General features: G+C 30.9%; 2 protein-coding genes across 3 annotated transcripts in view; both read left to right on the top strand.

Moving 5' to 3' along the window:
- Positions 1-15337, top strand: part of LOC145329451 (alanine--glyoxylate aminotransferase-like) — a 557715-nt gene that overhangs the window by 380634 nt on the left and 161744 nt on the right. The window lies entirely within an intron of this gene.
- The window catches only part of LOC145329449 (gamma-aminobutyric acid receptor subunit beta-like), a 79643-nt gene that overhangs the window by 62627 nt on the left and 1679 nt on the right, over positions 1-15337 (top strand). Inside the window, exons 12-14 of one of the 2 annotated variants that reach the window (XM_080173598.1) lie at positions 4390-4525; positions 9281-9391; positions 13952-13997. In XM_080173598.1, coding sequence (XP_080029724.1) covers positions 4390-4525; positions 9281-9391; positions 13952-13997 — 293 coding nt within the window. The remainder of the gene's footprint in view (positions 1-4389; positions 4526-9280; positions 9392-13951; positions 13998-15337) is intronic. The other variant, XM_080173599.1, reaches the window with a different exon arrangement.

The following is a 15337-nucleotide window of genomic DNA, read 5'->3' as shown; positions in this document are numbered from 1 at the left end:
TGTAGGGGGTAAATATACCCCTAATGGTCCCACTTATACAACCCCCTTAACAGGGGTCTACTACGCCCTACTGAAACAGCCAAAGGGGGTGTTAAGTTAAAATTGGTCATGCTAGTGGTTACATCTATAAAAGTAAGATTTTTAAATGGATTTTGAGTAACTTGTTGCTGTGCCCATAGCATTTAGGGACTCTGTATTCAAAGGGCTAAGGAGTGAACCTAAAACAATTCTGATATCTAGGTTAAGCTTATCTAAAAAAGAAAAATCAATCAAGATTTAGACAAAACAGATAGCATTTATATGATAGAATAATTGGCCACTTTTTTTCTTCACCGTAATAGAAACCTATGAATCATGTCATCCTTGTTGTATTGTGTGTTAACAAGGACACAGGAATAACAATGAACGATAAAATTACATAATTATTTATCATGTATAATGAATGTTCTCCCTTATATAGATTATACGCTTGGGGATATTAATCAATTTATCTTCTCTTGACCTCTCCCTCCCTGAGATTAAGTAACTTTTATCTTAAGCTTTTCTTCATTTATTATTATCGTTTCTTTGTCAATGTGATAAAATAATCTTTTCATCAAATAACAAGGCTTAAAATAAGATTAGTTGAAACATCAAAAAGACCATTTTATAAAGTAATTGTCTGTTTGTGGGTCTGCTTGTCTGTCCGTATGTACGTACCGTCTGTATTCCTTTCTGTGTGTCAGACTATTTGTCAGTCTGTATGCCAGTCTGCTTTTCGGTCTGTTAGTCGGTATGTTTGTCAGTCTGTTTGTCACTTTGTATGTCGGACTATTTGTCAGTCGGTTTGCCATACATCTTCATAATCAGAAAAAAAATTCAGCAATACAAATTGTGCCTAATAAGATCTCAAAACTAATGGATTGATAACAGTGTGCCTTTAACTTAAGCTAAGTTGATGTTAACATGCTCTTGTTGTGCTTGTAATGGCCACAATTATTCAGCAAAATCTAGAGGCGAAGCTGTCTGTACTAAAAATGTGCAGCAAGAACTGTAAATAGAAAGTATGGCATAAAAGTATATTATCCTAAATATGTTATGTGTCTGGTGGCCTGCTAGGTTGGCTCAGAATGACAATTTAGGATTAAGCTTTTAAAAAGTGTCATATCTTATGTAAAATTAACTCTAAATCAGAAGATAATAAATAAACTTTAGTTCAGGTTAACACATCTTTCTTGAAGTGTAAATGGAAAACAAAAAATGTGTGCCCTATAAGAAGAAAACAAAAGTTTTAGATATTTATATCAAGATTAAATCCTGAAATTTTCAAAATATTCTAACGAGGGTTTTTTGAGAAAATTAGATTTGAAAATTTCAAGTTTAATTTTCATCCAACAACTTTGCTTTTATGAAGTGTTCCATAAAACTTCTCTATATATGATTAATTTAAGGCTGAATTTCCGTGACCTTAGCAAAGCAGCTGATAAAAATGGCCATTAATTAATAGGGTGGGTCGATTTTGGAATTTCACATTAGTAGACATTGGGAAGGGTTACTGGGCCATTATAAAACCCTCTAAAACTTGAAAGAGGTTTTTTAATTCAAAAACAACGGGCGCGCAGGGGTTATAAAATGTGCCCGCCCCCCTATAAAACCAAAAATTGAAATTCCTTCAAACACAGGCATGTTACATATCAAAATGACCGCATTGAAATGCTGATTACAGATCTGAAAATCGTTTTGAAAAATATTGATTCAGTCTGAAATGATTTTCAAATAACCTACTAAAATGAACAATTTTGACTAAATCAGCTGTTTTTAGGTACTTAATGAGATCTTATTCGAACTAGGAGCAATATTTTTCAAAACGGTTTTCAGATTCGTAATCAGCATTTCAATGCGGTCATTTTGATATGCAACATGCCTGTGTTTGAAGGAATTTAAATTTTTGGTTTTATAAGGGGGTGGGTACTATTTCTACCCCCCGCGCGCCGGCAGCCATAAGAGCCAAGTCACTTTTGAAACTTGAATGGGGCTTATCATACATATATATGACTTCCACAACTTATGATAACAGTAAAATCTAAAAAAAGGGTGAAATGGGCCCACCCTATTAATTAACTCCCTTCAGGAGTGGTTTTATGAAGAACTTTATAAAAGCAGAGTTGCTCAAAATTTTAAATAAATAACATTTGCTTTTCTTGTCATGATTATGCGGTAACTCCTAGGGGATGAAAATTGAACTTGAAATTTTCAAATCTAATTTTCTCAAAATTTCAAGATTTGGGCTATTTTGAGAACAGGGTAGACCCCCAGGGCTACGACAAAAAATCATTAAGCTGGTTTTTTCCGTACAAAGATGCCATAAAATTTTAGAAAAGCTTTATTTTGTTATATTTGTTGAAAGTTTGTGCTTCTTCAAAAATATTATTTACAAAATACTAAAGTATATGAAAATATGTACCTTGCCATTGCATCGTTTTAGTCTTTCTTACATTTTTAGTCTTTCCCTCTTTATACCTATAAATGTTATTTTTTTCTCGTATTCATTCGAATCCGGTGGATAGGAACCGGTTCTTATACATACGAAAAAACTATGTCTAGCATCGTATTATATCCAGCTTTCTACGAATATAAAAATGTACAAACATAAGATTAAAACCAGTTTTTTTGACCGTGCCTTCGGCACCTCGGGACAAAAAAAACTGGTTTTAATCTTATAATTGTACATGCTATATCCGCGAAAAGGTGTTTATAATACGATGTGAGAAATAACTATTATCTTTTATTTCTTGATTCGTTGGATTTCTTCAATTTACCAATAAATGAACGTCGCAACATTTTCTTCTCTCGTTCCTTGATTGTTCCTTTGAATAAATCGTTTATTATTCTGTTTCTATGGATGTTTCCATCCTTGTTTTCCGTGCAATTGGGTTAAAGACCTCCTCTGTGAGATAATTTACAATTGTCAACAAAGTACTTTTGGCGATTACATTCAGTTATTTTTTCGGTGCTTTCCCTCTGTTTTATTTATGCTCAATTCCTTCTTAATATTAACCCCGACGGAACAATAACTGCGGTGCTCTAACCATGCGGGGCTTCCCTGTAACCAATATAACCTAACCTTACCAACTAATAACATCAGCTAAAGACCTCCTCTTAGTCTTATATATTGATATAATTCCAGCCAAAAAAACAAGTATGACAACTTCCATAAAAATCTGAAATCAATAGTTATAACAAACAAACATGAACCCTAACTTGTACTTAACTATCACAGAAATAATCATTTACAGTTTTAAGTACAGACCCCAATTATAGAAAAGCTTGTATTTTAAAGGCACGTTACTGAAGAATTGAGATTTAAATGGACAAAACCATTATTCTTTATTATATTAGTCCCAAAGTGGAAAAAGTACTCAAAACTTCCTTTATCTTACACTGCGGAAACATGATTGGTTTCTTAAATCTTTTTAAAAATATGGTTACAGTTCAGTTTTTATTTGAATTTGTTGTGATTTTAGATACAATAAATGATTTTAGGAACGACTCAAAGTTTAAAAACATGATTGGCATTGCTATCATACTTTTCTAGATAAATATATAAATAAAGATATAGATTCAAACTTAGTAAGTTGGGCCAACAGGAAAACCGAAGCTTAGATATCAATACGGCCATATTATTGGTTTGAAATTGTACAGTAATTATTATTTTTTTGTTTGTTTATTCAGTACTTTTTAAAATACTGGTTACTGTTGGAACCGCGAGGATACGGCACACTACATCAGTTAGAATAGGTGAAAAAAACAACACCCCTTACTTACATTCATAATAAAATGAGAAAGAAAGGGTATACAAATGTTTCTGAATCAGTAAATCCTCCAATTTTGGAGGAAAAATTCAAAAAAGCTCAAAATTTAATTTCTTATTACTCCATGCAAAAATTGTATATCTACAACCCACTGAAATGTCAAAAATGAGTGGGCTAAAGTTTTCCAAAAATTTTGTTAAGTAATTGTATTTCATTTCAAACTTTCATTTGTACTAAACATACTCAAGCAGAAGGTGACGGTTCAATTGAATGTAAATTACACTTGTACCCAAAGTCTTATAAATCACAAATTCTTTGGGTACTAGATTGCGATTAATTGGATGCAAACAAGTTGTGTCCAACCATTTTAACAAATAATTTTGATCTACAAATGTGTTAATTTTGTTATTATCATTGGGAATGTACATGAATTCATCATCAATTGTCTTATCCCTTAAGATCCCTGACCTGAGACAAGGGGGTCAATAACAGTAAATGATTTTGCTGGAGCACAAGATTCGAGCCTTTGACTTTTAGTAACGCAGCTTCTTGATATTTTTATTTCTTATGCTCCAATTATTGATGATGTTATATTTAGGCGGAGGGCTTTACAGCTATCAAGACGTGGATCATAGCCTGCATTGTTTTTGTATTCGGAGCTCTACTAGAATATTCTGTCATTCTTTTCCTTCTGAAGCTTGAGAAAATTAAGTCTACCTACATCAGTATGAAAGGTTGGTTTAAATATCTTTAAATCGTAACAATTCACTGTGTTTCACTATTAAATGTTTCACTGAAAATTACACTATTGTAAAACTATCAGCTTCGCTTGTTTCTTAAAGGGGCCATGTACTTTTTTGATTATTTTTATATCCTTACTTTTTTTGGGAGAGGTGGGGTTAATAGAATAGTTTTAAGTTCTAGCTCTTGACGATCCAGGGAAAATTTCGATATCTTTAAAATTTAAATATAAAATTTAATAAAGGACAAATAAAATTTTACATTTTGTAATTTAAAAAATAGTATGTCGTATAACGGATTTTAAGAGTTGCTAAATGATTTGAAATACAAGGTACAGACTTTCCAGTATGTCTTGGAATCCGGTTAACATCCGTTGGATTAGAACCGGTTCTGAGCCATACTGAAAAATCATGAAAAATTCAGGGTAGTTTTTTACAAATAATAAGATAATTACATAAATACCAGTTTTGTGAGCCCGACCATTCGGCCCTCAGGTGTAACAAAACTGAAATTAATATAATAATTTTAATTTTACTATCCAGCAAGGAAAAACGCTGCGATAAAATAACTATTTAATTGCGATAGACAGACTTGTAAATGAAAGAATTATTACCCTTGATGATCTATTTGACAAAATAAGATAGACTTCCGCAGGAAATTAAAAATTGATTATAGAATATTTATTAATCTAGATGGTCAATCAGACATTAAGCTATCAAACTCAAAAAGAAATTTATAGTAGAAATAGTTTTTATAGTTTTAGACATAATTTTTCAACGGAATACCATGGAATTCTTTGGACAAAAGAATTAAGTATTGGTCATCCAATCTTTTATTATGTATTATATTGATTTATAACACTGAGAGAGTGTATAATGTTTCCAATTATGATTTATATTGAAATAATGAGAAAAATATATCATATCTTTTCATCATTGATGTGATAATATTATATTTTTTCAAATTTTCGTAGCTACTATGTAAGATTGGCGTATAATTTTTTAGGATTCCTACAATTATAAGGCATATATAATCATGTCTGCAACAGTCTACGTTTAACAATAATCATTTTTAAGTTACCATTGTAGAGTTATTTTATCAAGGGATCATATGGGATAAAATAATGAAAGAAAATTGATTTACATCCAAAACGATTACCAATATAATCACTTATTGAGCCAACGAATGAGACAATGAAGTTAATAAAACTTAGGGTACTTTATAATTTACAGTCTGATGCCCGACGGACATTTCATAATATAGAGTAGCTTCGCTGCCAAAGAAGGTCCTACACAAAAACAAAAGAACATCTAACATTTGTTCTATTTTATTTGATATGAAACCAGAGGCGTGCAGAATTGGGGTGAAGGGTGTTGTTTCCACCTCCAAGGGAAAATTAAGTGTGGTGGATACTACTCCACAACCACCCTCCCCCAACCTAAAACAGCTATGTGTGGCGTTTAGTAAAAAAAAGTCATAATACACCCCTTAAAATTATTATATATTATAAGTATAAATATATGATGTGTATGAAATGTATCTAATTCTTTGTGTAAATTCCCCTAGTTAAAGGAAATGTTTTAGAATTTATCATCAAAACACTCGAAAGCGTACACCCCCCTCAATTTTTGTTTAATGGGAGGTTAAAAAAATCTTCGAGTGCACTCCCCTTGGAAAAACCCTGTGAACGCCACTGTGTGAAACTAATCAAATGTAAGTAATGACAAAATAAAGCTCAGATCATTTATTTTCCTTTAATCACAAAACTTTTTAGCTTATTGTATCTGTATTTTTTGTACACATTCCTGTTTTTTTTTAAAGGGAAAGATTTGGGGCAATTTTGTTTATCAATTAATATAAGGTTTTCACAATTGTAGATTGCCAAAACTTAATAAGCACAATTTGAATTTATAAGTCTGAGTAAAATTGTACCTATGCAAATTTGTTGCAAATTTTCATACACAATATTGAGGATTTACTTATATCTTTAAAACATTATAGAGAATCTTCGCTGATAACAACGCACCATGTTGTCAGATGAACAGGAAAGTTCTATAATTTTTTTTAAATTTGTCAAAGAAGTTTAAAATCAGCTTGTTTTATATGACTTTCTTGTAACAAGTTTCTACACTTTCTAAATCATATCTAACTCTTTGATGAATCCTCATGCAAAGTTTGAAATCAATTGTATGATTCGTAACAAGCCGGTACGGACGTATAGACCGACCCAAATTAAAGAAAAGCTTCTCGTATAAAACTTTGATTGGATTAATTCAATCATAACCGTCTCAGACGTTCATTGTGAAATCAAGCCTTTGATTAATGCAACAAGTCAAACTTTTTTGAGCAAAGGTACTCTATAGTTTTTTGTAATTTTTAGATTTATAGTTAAGTTATCTATGGACATGTCAGATGTTAGTACCAAACGGATATACTTGAAGTTGGAGGTACAAGGGGAGAAGTAGCTTGTGCTTGTTTTGTGTAAAATTGAGAGTAAGCTTCCAATTAAAAGCGATTATTAAGTCTAACTGTTATTAAATATGCTTTTATTATACTATGTGTTTTGTCAATATTAAGAACAGTTAGACTTAATAATCGCTTTTGACTGGAAGCTTACTCTATTTTACACAATACAAGCTCAAGCTGCTTCTCCCATTGTGTCCCTTTTATTGATTTTTTATTGTTTGGTTCCAAACTAAAAGTTTCCTAATTTTTTTACCAATAATTTTAATCTACAAAAGGGATAATTTAGTTTTTCATAATTGGGTTGTACATCAATTTATTCCTCTGTATTATTCTTTAGGAAACCTTTAGTTAAAAGGCATTCCTACTAATACAATTAATCATTTATTTACATAAAACTATGGACTGAAAAAAAAATAATGAAAACATTTGATTATCTTATTAGTCTGAAGAGAGCAACGTTCTTTAAAATAAATAATATCTTTATTTACCTATTTACTTCGTACGTTTCTTTCCATACTAAAAAGAGTTATGAGAAAGATAAGAAGCGGAGAATAGTAAATGCAAAAGTAAGAGGGATAAAGAGATTTTGAGAAATTTAGAGAAAAGAAAATATTAAAACAAGGATGGCACCATCCATAAGTAGCGAAGCTCAAAATTATGAAGGGATATCGGGAAAAAATTTAATATAGATCAGTGTCATACAATAAACATTAAACTTTATAAAATAGGAAAATCAGGAAACCCTTAATATCACGCAACCTTTAAAATCATGAAAACTAAAAAATCTAGGAATCGATCTAGCACCGCAATTAATAGACAAATCCTATTGAAAATAATCCCTGAAAATTTCAGCCCTCTATCTTGAATAGGAGTTGAGAAAATCTCAAAAACGTATAAATCTAGGAATCGAGCTAGCACCCCAAATAACAGACAGATAAACAAAACAATGAATATATTAGATAGGCATATATAATGGGAATCTTCACTAAAATTTTCAGCTGTCTATCTTGAATAGGAGCCGAGAAAATCACGTTTCCCCTATAGCGTTACTAACGAACTGACTGACGGACAGACAAAGTGAATTATAGAGTAGCTTCGCTTTTAAAAAAGAGAAATGGGGGCAGTTAGAACGGACTGACGGACCGACCCTAGTTATAAAAAGCTTGCTCTACTAAAAATTACATGATTTAAAGCAATTAAGATCTGTAAATAATTGTTCTTGGTTATAAGATTGTATATTAAAAGTGGACCTACTCTATATTTATAAAAAAAACTTTAGGAGCATCACACTAACACTGCAAATATGTTTTCATAGTGATTTTTGTGTGTCATTATTGATTGTTTTCACTTTGTAATAGGGGAGGGAGAAGACATTGGACTGTAAATTACACTGGTACCCAAAGTACGTTATCTTCGTTCAACCAATAATTTTAATTATTATTAAAATATTTTAATCGATAATTGTAATAACTATAATGGGTAAGTTTGTTTATCTTCATTGGGGACGTACATCAATTTCAAGTCCATTGTCTTATCCCTTTAGATCCCTGTTTAGATTGAACTGTATATTAATTAATTAACACGCACCCAAAATAAAACACACGCACGCGTTTTCACCAAGGATTTTTCACTTTGATTGGAAATATTCATATTCAATAAAAGTAGAATTATTTACTTTATTGTTAAAATAATGAGATGATGAAATTTCGTTGCAATATTAAAAAATGAGTATTTTCAGACATTTAAGTGATTAATCCTTACAAAGACGTCCAAGCTTTTTTATATTTTTTAGAGGGGGGGAGGGAACAGAATCTCAATAGGGAATGGGATTGAAATGTGCAGGAGCTAAAATTTTTACGCCTCAGCTGGATCTTTAAATCATTTTAGTGGTGAACCAGATCGGGGCGCGCCAAATTTCAGCCAATCACAGAGCTGCATTTTAAAAATGCCGCGCTGTGATTGGCTGAAATTCGGTGCACCCCGATGTAAATCACCATTCAAATGATTTAAAGATCCAACTCTGGTGTAAAATTTACATTAGGTGGCAAAACCTTCCCCCCTTCCCCCCTAAATGTTTTAAGGAACTTAAAACCTACATTTTGGGTGTAAAATGACCCCAAATTTAATTGAATTTTTAACTACGGTTTCTTCTAAATTGCGAAGCTAAAAATATTTTTTGATGGGTTACAAAGACTTGGACGTCCCTGAATCCTTAGCCACCACTAACAAAAACTTTGCTTTTAACCCACTCTTTCTTTTCTATCTCTCTCTCTCTCACCCAGGACAGAGCGGGTGTCCTAATGGAGGCGGTGTAGCTGTTGCTGGAGGTGGTGGAGGGGCTCCGCCGGAGGCCAAGGTCACCCTGTGGACCAAGGGATCAATGCGCTTAGAAGGTATGTGCACACGCATGTCATATAGAAGGGATAAAGGTATAGGACATTGGACAGGGAACTATTTTTCTTATTTGCAATATATAGATACATTTTATTTTGTAGTGAAAAAAATTGTTGTAGGTTCATTCAATTGACATTGTCCTATCCCTTCCTATTATGCATGCCAGCTGTATATTCTACAGATTTTAAAAAAAATACTTTTAATGCAGGATTTTTTTGTTAATTACAAACTAGATTTAAAAGTTTAGATTTTTCCTTTACTTAGTGTTTATGGAAAATTTTAGTATAAACTTCATTTGCATGTTAAAAAAAAGGTAAAAAAAACTTTAACTAAATATCATTTTGCATGTTAAAATAATTTAACAAAAGTTTGTTTGGAAATTAATGATAAAGAAAAACATAAAAACAAGACCGAAAACGTTCATAGATGTTTATATAATTGAACAGAATACCATAAATTGATTTAATTAACTTTTGTTATCAAAATATAAAAAAAGGAGTTTAGTGTACAATCTGTTAAAAGTTACATTCACTCTTAGAGCTTTACATGTGTAACGGACTATATACAGACAGACTATATACGGACATAGTGGCGGATCATAAGCTTTATAGAATACTCATTGTGTGTTTTTTTTTTAAATCAATGTACTTACATGTTATATTCCAATCTGTCAGACAAATGATCCAAATGAATCAATTTTAAATTTTGATTTGCTGCGTGTAGTTTGAATAACTTTGAGGATTTAATTAATTTGTGAATAATAAAGGGAAATTAATTGATAAGCTTGTATTCGGTACAATCCTTATATTAAATATTTACATAGTACAAACCCCAACACCCCCCCCCCCCTAATTTTCATGACTTTTTGAAAGCAGTAGATATTTATTGCCAATCATTCTCTGCAGTGATTGGAAGTCTTTCTGCCAGGAGTGGGATGTATGTGTGTCTTTTCGAATTAAATTTTGTGTATCTCTTTCATTTTTTATGTCTATAAGGTTTATACTTATATTCATGATTGTGTTGTAATCGGAGGGATAATCACACAATTAACATAAATTTATACTATATTTACAGATAATTAACAATTCCGGGGGTTGATCCCTTCCTCCCTGCCCTTCAGGCAGAGGGGGGGGGGGGGTTTACCCCATCCAGGTGGATTTGACCCCCTTTCTCCTTAAATCTATGAAATCAATGAAGTTATAAAATTACAGTTCTATTAATAGACAAACACATTTTTACAAAATATTAGGAGCGTAGTTACTCAATTGGACTAAATTCTTTTTTAAATTTTCGTCAAAACTAATCTTGATCATAATTGTTTCCCACCATTGCATGGCTTCGAAACCGCTGGATAAGAACCAGTTTTCAGCCATACTGAAAAAGCATATTTAGCATTGTATTACAGACAATGTTCTTTAGATATTGAAATAAAAAATTATTTATAACAGTTTTGTTAGCCTTGGCCGTCAGCCCCTTAGGGCTAATAAAACTTGATTTAATTTTATTTTTTTATTTACTTCAATATCTGCGGAAAGCTGTCTATAATACAATTAGTTAAATAACTATTAAAACCTGCTAGACCCTTATCCTGCGGGACCTTTAACCATATTTACCTTTTTAAAATATACTATTATATTATGCCAAACAATTAACAATACAAAAGTTTAAAACGTTGACCAAATTTAGCCTGTCAGGGCATTACAAATTTAGAACATCTTTTTGAAAAATAAAAAATGTAGAGAGGTTGTTGTTGGTTTACAACTTGCAGTTTCATGGAGAGTTCCTTTCTTTACCTTTTGTTATGAAGTTATGAAAGGCTTATGGAATGTAATATTATGCATGTCCGTCTGTCTTTTTGTATGTATGTCTGTCTGTCTGTACGTATGTATTATGGCTTCATTGTATTTCTGATTGACTTGCATAATAAAGACTTTTTTACTATGGATGAAAAGCATTTTTTATTATTTTTAGTATGTAATAAAAATACCATTAGGTAGTATATCCATATATTGAATGTGTAGCTGATGTTTCCTAAGAAATTAGGACGGTTATTTTCAAAAGTAGCGCAACAATGATAATTTTTGACTTTTTCATATAAAAGTAACAAGACGTCAGTGAGTCTTTGTGTATCAAAGAATCTCACTAACCACTGAATCGATATGTTTCTTATGATAGATCCGGGGAAGTTTTACAACTTTGGGGGAGAGTAAATCCACCCGTCCAAGCTAAATCAACCCTTGGGAAAAATACTCTCCCCAGCCCCCTAAAATCAAACTAAAAATCTTACTGAAAGAATAGGTATAATTTAATGGGTTTTATATGAAAAGATTTTTTAGGTTTTTTCAGTAAATTCTGAAATATGAAAATCATAAATTTGTTTTACATTCCATGAAGATTTAGTAAAGATTTTTAAGTCTGTTAGATTGTATAATTTTGAACTAAAATACTCCAATTGTAAAATAGCTCCGCCAATAATGAATCATTAAATACACAATTTTTCAAAAGTTAGGACAATAATAACTATAATTTACTAAGATTAACTACAACGCTTTGTGGTTTTTAAGTTTCTTTTTTTAACATAATTCATTGTATTGTTTAGCTTACATTGCATGATAGTGAAATATATAATTTTATAAGAATGCCATGCTTTTCAGTAATTTATATAAACCAAAAAAACTTGCTTGACAAAATATGTTTTGTAAGGTTAAAATTATACTTATGTATTATTATGTATGTATTCATTAGGACAAAATTCTTTGTTTTAATTGTTTTTAAAAGCAAAGCTTTTCCTTAATTAGGGTCTGTACGTCCATCCGTCTGTCCGTAATGGATAGTGCTTATAGTCAATTCAGGCTTGCAAAATAATATACAATTATCCTATTCATCTGTTTTTTTTATGGAATAATGAATCCTAGGGCAACAAGTTATTCATAGCGAACTGAATTTTCCCTTAATGACGAATAGGCGAACAGACAACGCTAGCTATGGAGTGACTTTGCTACTAAAAAAACATATTTAGAGCCAAACATAAAATTAGTTCTAGGTTTGTAATAAATAAAAATCAATTATATGTAGAATTGTTTTTATTGCAAAGCAAATATTTTATTTTAACCCTATTCTGGTGAGGATGGGGCCTTATAGTTACTTTTCTTGGATTTTTTTTATATCCATTAATCCTGGTGTCCAAATGAGCCATCCAAAATCCAGGAAAATCCAGGTAGGTATTTAAAATGCCTAAAAACACTGAGTCACATTCTTTATGCCTTTAATTTTGCTTGCAACAAAAAGTAACAATAATAATAAGTTTTAAAGCCTTTTCCTGCATTTAAGTGTGTTTTTATATTTCTTATAGTTTCTGAGATAAAATTAGGGACAAATTAACCTCTTCCCCCCTTCAATAGTGATTATTTGGAGCCCCTCGGAAAAGGGTTAAGTTCAGCCATTACATGTGACGTAATAAGAAAGGAATTCAATCAATCATATAAATTTGAGGCTAAAATTATTGTCGCATTTTCAGTGGAGCAGCTACGTTTCTTCAGTATGATCGTCGGTACGTTCTTTGAAAAAATGTACTTCTTTAAATGAAAATAGCAAAGTTGGTAAAAATGATTTGTTTATCAAATCTTAAAGAAATATTTTTAGCTTTTATGATTACATTTTGCCAAAGAAAGAATATACTTTGTAGAACTCTTTAATGTTGTTAACATTCTATTACTGCGCTAATTTTAGATATAATTTTCCCTGTTTTAATATGAAGAAATCCGCATTTCATGATGTTGTGTTTTCTATATAATTTCTAGGTATTTAATTAAGGGATATTATAATTTTACACACAACACTTATAATTATAATTACCTGTATAAATACAGCGGCACTTAATTATGTTAAAACAAAAAATGTATAAGTTTAGATATGTATATAATCCAGATAACTACCTGGATCTAGTGTTGGGGACTTTTTTTATCTGCTAGCAAATTGCTTTCTGCTCTTTTGTAGCGACTTGGATGTGTTAATATAGTATACCTCTTCCATATTCAATTATATTTTATATAAAAAAATATATTTTTTTAGGGGTTAACTAACTTAGGCTATGTAGCCTGAAACCTGAAATATACCTATCCCGCTATTTCCAAGATCTTACTTAACATACATGCAGCTACTTCAGTAGATGATAGATAGTAAACAATACAATTTTTAAATCTATATTTATTTTTCCTTTGTAAAACATTTTATTGATAATTTGTCTAAATGATTCATTTAGTAACATCAATCATAAACTTTTGTGATAATTAATTGATGAACCCAGGAAGGGAGGGGACAATAGACTGTAGACTACACTAGTACCCAAAGTTTTAAATAAGCAACGTTATATAATTTTATTCAATTTTGATTGGTTGGTTTAACACAAGTAGGGCCCAAACATGTTAACAAATAATTTTTATTTACAGAAGGCAAAATTTTGTTTAACATTCAATGTCTATTGTCTTATCCTTCAAACCCATGGATAAACCAAAGTTTTTAGATTAATTATTTTAATTAAAACCTATCTTTAATTTTAGGAAATGTAGCAAGACGAAAGGGAACAGCAAATCATAGATTTACAAGGTAATATTTATAATTCACTCTTACCTAAAGTCATAGTAATTTATAGGAAATTTAGTTTATACACTGGAGTGGGGGGGGGGGGTCAACTTACAGTCTACACTCCCCTCCATATCTGAAAAAACTCAGGGATGACTGGGACAATTTACAATTTTATAAAAATCTATCAAAATTTTGTCCTTGTTCAAAAAATAGCACCAGACAGACCAAGGATGAAAATATACATAAAAGCTAAGCTTCTAAAAGTAGACCGTAGGACATCATTGTAGATTAGTGTCCAAGGAATCTTTATTCCAAAAATCAGATTAATAGGATAGGTATAGCATATTTAAATAACATTTTCTAATGACAGCACGGCCTTTCTGGTAACGTTTAGTAAGTTGCAACGCTTTCTAAATAATACCTAACTGTTACAGGAATCATCATGCCAAGTTGGAACCATTTGAACATTATTTGCCTAAATTAGTGTTAAGAGCTATCTGTTACAGACGTGCGGACGGACCGACTTTTTGAAGAAGAAAAAACTTTGTTATTCCGTTAGACACATAATATTGTATGATACATGGACTTAATGGGTAGATCCATCTTCTATAAGCGATCATAAGGCCGACAAAGTGAAAGTCGACGTTTAAATGTTCCAACAAATATATAAAGAAAAAAGTAAAAAGTAAAAATAGATACTTTAAATATAAATAGCCCTTCATTAGAATAATTTAATTATTAGATAAGATTATTAAACAATTAAAATAGTTATAACTTATACATAATTAAGATAATATTTTTAAAGTACAATCGAGGCAAGGCCTCATAAATTCAAATAGCCATGACCAGTCTTTTCAAATACCATTTACTGTTAACAAATACTGTTAGGTGAGAAATTTATCGCAAAAAAATCAAATAGCACAAAATTAAACTATTAAAAACTCGCCTATCTTTTTTGTGTGGATTCTAGATAGTTGAATTAATCTTTGGTTAATGCACTTTTTGTGAATGCAACTTACATGCAAAATCATCAAGATTTTTAAAAACACAACTAAGTTTTTGTAAGCAAAAGATCAAAAGGACCATTTTGAATTAGGCTACAATATATCAAATACCAAAGATAGACTTTCTAACATAATGTTTTTGGGAGTTAAATTAATTGTCTATTGCCTAGAACCTAAATAGAAATGAAAAAAAAATAATCTTATTGAAAAACAAATGTTTTTAATCTATAGACCAATCAAGAAAGAAAATCACTAAAAAAATGGTAGGAAAGATTTACTAGTTCAGATTCACAGAAATCCAATGAATTATTCATAAAACAATTTTAATAATTGTATTCCAATGTATTATCTGTCAAA

This window comes from Acartia tonsa, chromosome 10 (genome assembly GCF_053477335.1).
Source record: "Acartia tonsa isolate MP-2025a chromosome 10, ASM5347733v1, whole genome shotgun sequence".
NCBI classification, from domain to species: domain Eukaryota; kingdom Metazoa; phylum Arthropoda; class Copepoda; order Calanoida; family Acartiidae; genus Acartia; species Acartia tonsa.
This window is presented reverse-complemented; position numbering and strand designations above follow the sequence as displayed.